The sequence below is a fragment of the Ambystoma mexicanum genome, chromosome 1q, assembly GCF_040938575.1.
Source record: "Ambystoma mexicanum isolate Mex_15411 chromosome 1q, UKY_AmexF1_1, whole genome shotgun sequence".
NCBI lineage: Eukaryota > Metazoa > Chordata > Amphibia > Caudata > Ambystomatidae > Ambystoma > Ambystoma mexicanum.
Window position 1 is genome coordinate 1,469,670,960 of NC_090922.1, and position 7,157 is coordinate 1,469,678,116.

The 7,157-nt window shown below is 42.3% G+C and overlaps 1 protein-coding gene across 1 annotated transcript; it reads left to right on the top strand.

Moving 5' to 3' along the window:
• Positions 1-249: 249 nt before the first annotated feature.
• Positions 250-1,639, top strand: LOC138522604 (4-hydroxyphenylpyruvate dioxygenase-like protein). The gene has a single exon (XM_069635399.1). The coding sequence runs from the start codon at positions 265-267 to the stop codon at positions 1,522-1,524; it is 1,260 nt and encodes a 419-aa protein (XP_069491500.1). The 5' UTR covers positions 250-264; the 3' UTR covers positions 1,525-1,639.
• The last annotated feature ends 5,518 nt before the right edge of the window (positions 1,640-7,157 follow it).

Sequence of the window (7,157 nt, forward strand, 5' to 3'; positions counted from 1 at the left end):
TAACTGTTAGGTTAGTATGGTAGCTGTACTGCTGCTATAAGACACTGTCTATGGGGATTTAAAGAATCCATTTCATTGGCTCATGTGCTCCAGTGATGAGTTCATGTCTTTGCATCATCTTAATGTCTGGCCAGTCATGTTGCTTTTCTTTGCTTCTCTTACTTATGCATGTCATTCTAGGAAATGTCTAAAGTTTGCTGTACTTGCATGGCCATTTAACACATATTCATTTGTTTTAGCAGACTTCTAAAAAAGAAACCAGTCATGACGCGATGGCTGAGCCAGCTCAGCCACATCACCTTCCGAGTCAATAGTGCCCAGCAGCTGGCCAGCAACTTAATCAACAGATTCCGCTTTCTACCCCTGGCATTCAGGATCACCAAGGGAGCCCGCCAGTTTGCCCTGAAGCAGGGGTCTGCCATCTTTGTCATCAATGAGACACCAGTCATTCCAACCAGTTCATCTGGACAGCGACCAGTAGCGGGGAACCTTGAGCCGCTCTTGCAGGGCACAATGGCTTCTTCAGAGGAAGACCTCCTCTACGATATTGGGTTGACTTCAGCAGTAGACACAGTTTCCAATGTCTGTTTCGAGGTTGAGGATATGCAGAGCCTCTTCAAACATCTCAGTAATCACGTTTGCAGAATACTGGTCCCGCCTTCCAGAGTGGAAGATGACCTTGGATTTGTAACATACTCAATTGTGAAGTCAGTGGTGGGAAACGTCTGTCATACCTTGATTGACCGGTCCAAGTACACAGGTGAATTCCTACCAGGATTCCAGATGATTGAACATCCTGGCACCAAAGCTGACGATATAATCACACACTTTGACCACCTCACCTATTCCTGCCCTCGTCAAAGCACCTGGGGAATTTTAGAGTGGTATGAGAGGTGCTTTGGCTTCAAGAGGTTCCAGCTCAGCATGGACGATGATCCCGAGGAAGGCTACATAATCAAAGGGGCAGGTGTGGGCCTGCGGTTAACGGCAATGCACTACTGGAAATGCAGCGAGGTTGGTCTATCGCTCCCCTCCACTACGCAGGCAAGGGACTGCAAGTTTGTCATTGCCGAGTCGTTACCAGTGCAAGGACGAAATCAAGTGGATACTTTTCTTGAGCTGAATGGTGGGGCAGGAATCCAGCATGTGGGCCTGTACACACCAGACATCCTCACCGCTGCCCAGATGATCAGAGACGCTGGGGTGCCATTTGTTACACAACCCCCAGACTATTACAGGGAGATTGCCAAGAAGGAAGACATCTGTGCAGCTGGACATGATCCCCACTTGCTTTCCCAGCTCAACATTCTCCTAGACGGAGAGTTAAGGGGAAGTAAGACCCCTCTGGAGGAGGCCAGGAGGCAGTACCTAATGCAGGTCTTCACCCAGCCCATCTTCTCAGAAGAAACGTTCTTCTTAGAACTTATCCAGCGTCACGGCGCCTCTGGGTTTGGAGAAGGAAACATCAGGGCATTGTGGAGGGCAGTAGAGGCTTACATGGACCGCCAGCAGAAGGCTTTGTAACCCTCCAAAAGTAGTCACTCATGAGGCATGTTCCAAATATATATTTAAAATATACACTCCAAGTGAGTTCAAGCTTCTACAGAACTGTTTGTAACCTGTAGGTCACAGGTTTGATTCCCGCTTGCATTCTGCCGAGGTTAAAAAAATTAGTATGTTTCAATTGGTTACTGTTGGCACCTGCAATATGCATCCGTATAAGGTCTGGCAGAAAACACATTATAAAACGATAACGTGATATGTATTGTTAATTTTTAATACTGCGTATTGATGTCTAAAGTTTATTTAACGCTGTTAAATCTGCTTTTCAAAATAATAAAAGGGAAATATACTCCAATTTGGTTAAACAAATGTATCTGGTTTCTTTGAGGGACTGATAGCAGCTGGAAGAGTGCAGAAATGTAAGGATTCTGACATTTCTATATGAAAGAAACATCTCCCCATTCCCCCCAGATATTTTGTTTAATTTTTTTTGTTTTTCAAACTCGCTACGTGTGAAGAGCACTTTGAAATTGCTCTAGTTGGAACGCTGTCCCCAGAAACGTCTCTCGTCTGACTGTCACATGAACTGTCACATGGTTTGCCAATAAGGGTCTGGGCGCGTGCGCTCTTTGAACTTTGCAAATGGCCAAAGGAAAGCTTTACATACCTGATTAGGCTAACTTCAATTATTTTAAAACCCACCTCACTCTGCCGCCTTCCTAATGGACTGCTCTAATCAATAATGAACAATCACTTTTAGGACTACTAGTTATCAATGTGTGTTCACTTTACTAAGTCAATGAAATTATCATAAAACAAAGCAGGAGGTCTGGATTGAAATATTTTATTTCAAAACACTGAGTAACTACCAGTAGCGTCATGGCAAACACTTGCCAAATAAATGTTGTGAAACGAATAGCCCTAAAAATGAGCACCCCAGTTAGGTCCTGTGGGCTTCATCTGCCCCAGTGCCTCGCATGGCGCCACGACTCCTATTACAAAGTATCAATAATAGACTCAACTAATCGCTGTAGGACCCTTCTTACGATGATGAGAGGCATTGGCTACCGTTCCAAAGTATCAATAATAGACTCAACTGATCCTGTAGGACCCTTCTTACGATAATGAGAGGCATTGGCTACCGTTCCAAAGTATCAATAATAGACTCAACTGATCCTGTAGGACCCTTCTTACGATAATGAGAGGCATTGGCTACTGTTCCAAAGTATCAATAATAGACTCAACTGATCGCTATAGGACCCTTCTTACGATGATGAGAGGCATTGGCTACCGTTCCAAAGTATCAAAAATAGACTCAACTGATCCTGTAGGACCCTTCTTACGATAATGAGAGGCATTGGCTACTGTTCCAAAGTATCAATAATAGACTCAACTGATCGCTGTAGGACCCTTCTTGCGATAATGAGAGGCATTGGCTACTGTCCCAAAGTATCAATAATAGACTCAACTGATCCTGTAGGACCCTTCTTACGATAATGAGAGGCATTGGCTACTGTTCCAAAGTATCAATAATAGACTCAACTGATCCTGTAGGACCCTTCTTACGATAATGAGGCATTGGCTACTGTTCCAAAGTATCAATAATAGACTCAACTGATCCTGTAGGACCCTTCTTACGATAATGAGAGGCATTGGCTACTGTTCCAAAGTATCAATAATAGACTCAACTGATCGCTGTAGGACCCTACTTGCGATAATGAGAGGCATTGGCTACTGTTCCAAAGTATCAATAATAGACTCAACTGATCGCTGTAGGACCCTTCTTGCGATAATGAGAGGCATTGGCTACTGTTCCAAAGTATCAATAATAGACTCAACTGATCGCTGTAGGACCCTTCTTGCGATAATGAGAGGCATTGGCTACTGTTCCAAAGTATCAATAATAGACTCAACTGATCGCTGTAGGACCCTTCTTGCGATAATGAGAGGCATTGGCTACTGTTCCAAAGTATCAATAATAGACTCAACTGATCGCTGTAGGACCCTTCTTGCGATAATGAGAGGCATTGGCTACTGTTCCAAAGTATCAATAATAGACTCAACTGATCGCTGTAGGACCCTTCTTGCGATAATGAGAGGCATTGGCTACTGTTCCAAAGTATCAATAATAGACTCAACTGATCGCTGTAGGACCCTTCTTGCGATAATGAGAGGCATTGGCTACTGTTCCAAAGTATCAATAATAGACTCAACTGATCGCTGTAGGACCCTTCTTGCGATAATGAGAGGCATTGGCTACTGTTCCAAAGTATCAATAATAGACTCAACTGATCGCTGTAGGACCCTTCTTGCGATAATGAGAGGCATTGGCTACTGTTCCAAAGTATCAATAATAGACTCAACTGATCCTGTAGGACCCTTCTTGCGATAATGAGAGGCATTGGTTACTGTTCCAAAGTATCAATAATAGACTCAACTGATCGCTGTAGGACCCTTCTTGCGATAATGAGAGGCATTGGCTACTGTTCCAAAGTATCAATAATAGACTCAACTGATCGCTGTAGGACCCTTCTTGCGATAATGAGAGGCATTGGCTAATGTTCCAAAGTATCAATAATAGACTCAACTGATCCTGTAGGACCCTTCTTGCGATAATGAGAGGCATTGGCTACTGTTCCAAAGTATCAATAATAGACTCAACTGATCGCTGTAGGACCCTTCTTACGATAATGAGAGGCATTGGCTACTGTTCCAAAGTATCAATAATAGACTCAACTGATCCTGTAGGACCCTTCTTACGATAATGAGAGGCATTGGCTACTGTTTCAAAGTATCAATAATAGACTCAACTGATCGCTGTAGGACCCTTCTTGCGATAATGAGAGGCATTGGCTACTGTTCCAAAGTATCAATAATAGACTCAACTGATCGCTGTAGGACCCTTCTTGCGATAATGAGAGGCATTGGCTACTGTTCCAAAGTATCAATAATAGACTCAACTGATCGCTGTAGGACCCTTCTTGCGATAATGAGAGGCATTGGCTACTGTTCCAAAGTATCAATAATAGACTCAACTGATCGCTGTAGGACCCTTCTTGCGATAATGAGAGGCATTGGCTACTGTTCCAAAGTATCAATAATAGACTCAACTGATCGCTGTAGGACCCTTCTTGCGATAATGAGAGGCATTGGCTACTGTTCCAAAGTATCAATAATAGACTCAACTGATCGCTGTAGGACCCTTCTTGCGATAATGAGAGGCATTGGCTACTGTTCCAAAGTATCAATAATAGACTCAACTGATCGCTGTAGGACCCTTCTTGCGATAATGAGAGGCATTGGCTACTGTTCCAAAGTATCAATAATAGACTCAACTGATCGCTGTAGGACCCTTCTTGCGATAATGAGAGGCATTGGCTACTGTTCCAAAGTATCAATAATAGACTCAACTGATCGCTGTAGGACCCTTCTTGCGATAATGAGAGGCATTGGCTACTGTTCCAAAGTATCAATAATAGACTCAACTGATCGCTGTAGGACCCTTCTTGCGATAATGAGAGGCATTGGCTACTGTTCCAAAGTATCAATAATAGACTCAACTGATCGCTGTAGGACCCTTCTTGCGATAATGAGAGGCATTGGCTACTGTTCCAAAGTATCAATAATAGACTCAACTGATCGCTGTAGGACCCTTCTTGCGATAATGAGAGGCATTGGCTACTGTTCCAAAGTATCAATAATAGACTCAACTGATCGCTGTAGGACCCTTCTTGCGATAATGAGAGGCATTGGCTACTGTTCCAAAGTATCAATAATAGACTCAACTGATCGCTGTAGGACCCTTCTTGCGATAATGAGAGGCATTGGCTACTGTTCCAAAGTATCAATAATAGACTCAACTGATCCTGTAGGACCCTTCTTGCGATAATGAGAGGCATTGGTTACTGTTCCAAAGTATCAATAATAGACTCAACTGATCGCTGTAGGACCCTTCTTGCGATAATGAGAGGCATTGGCTACTGTTCCAAAGTATCAATAATAGACTCAACTGATCGCTGTAGGACCCTTCTTGCGATAATGAGAGGCATTGGCTAATGTTCCAAAGTATCAATAATAGACTCAACTGATCCTGTAGGACCCTTCTTGCGATAATGAGAGGCATTGGCTACTGTTCCAAAGTATCAATAATAGACTCAACTGATCGCTGTAGGACCCTTCTTACGATAATGAGAGGCATTGGCTACTGTTCCAAAGTATCAATAATAGACTCAACTGATCCTGTAGGACCCTTCTTACGATAATGAGAGGCATTGGCTACTGTTTCAAAGTATCAATAATAGACTCAACTGATCGCTGTAGGACCCTTCTTGCGATAATGAGAGGCATTGGCTACTGTTCCAAAGTATCAATAATAGACTCAACTGATCGCTGTAGGACCCTTCTTGCGATAATGAGAGGCATTGGCTACTGTTCCAAAGTATCAATAATAGACTCAACTGATCGCTGTAGGACCCTTCTTGCGATAATGAGAGGCATTGGCTACTGTTCCAAAGTATCAATAATAGACTCAACTGATCGCTGTAGGACCCTTCTTGCGATAATGAGAGGCATTGGCTACTGTTCCAAAATATCAATAATAGACTCAACTGATCCTGCAGGACCCTTCTTGCGATAATGAGAGGCATTGGCTACTGTTCCAAAGTATCAATAATAGACTCAACTGATCGCTGTAGGACCCTTCTTACGATAATGAGAGGCATTGGCTACTGTTCCAAAGTATCAATAATAGACTCAACTGATCCTGTAGGACCCTTCTTACGATAATGAGAGGCATTGGCTACTGTTCCAAAGCATCAATAATAGACTCAACTGATCGCTGTAGGACCCTTCTTACGATAATGAGAGGCATTGGCTACTGTTCCAAAGCATCAATAATAGACTCAACTGATCGCTGTAGGACCCTTCTTACGATAATGAGAGGCATTGGCTACTGTTCCAAAGTATCAATAATAGACTCAACTGATCCTGTAGGACCCTTCTTGCGATAATGAGAGGCATTGGCTACTGTTCCAAAGTATCAATAATAGACTCAACTGATCGCTGTAGGACCCTTCTTACGATAATGAGAGGCATTGGCTACTGTTCCAAAGTATCAATAATAGACTCAACTGATCCTGTAGGACCCTTCGTACGATAATGAGAGGCATTGGCTACTGTCAAAACCTAACCATTTGGAGTACAGTAAATAATTTTCAATTCTTAAGAGCAATGGTACAATTCTGAAACCGAGTAACAAGTAGTAACTATTATAATTATGTTTTGCAATGGTAATGTGTCACTCTTTGCCTGTCTTTATGGCTTTCTATTCTTCCCTTTTCTATCCTTTTAGTGTTTTCCTGCTTTGTTTTTCATGATTTATTCTGTTTAATTTCCGTATCAATTCTTTTCTTTTCCTTGCATCCTTTTAAATAATCTTCTAAAGTTCCTTTTATGTTTTTTCTTTCCATCTCTACTACTCACTCCCTATTTTCTTCATCATTCCTCCTTTCTTTGTCTTTTCTTTCCTCCTTTATTTCTTTCAGTTAAACCATTATCTATTTCTTTCTTTACGCCCTTAGTAAGTTATTTACTTCATTCTATCTATTGCGGTTTCTTTCTTACTTTATTTACATTGTTCCATCTTTGTACGTATA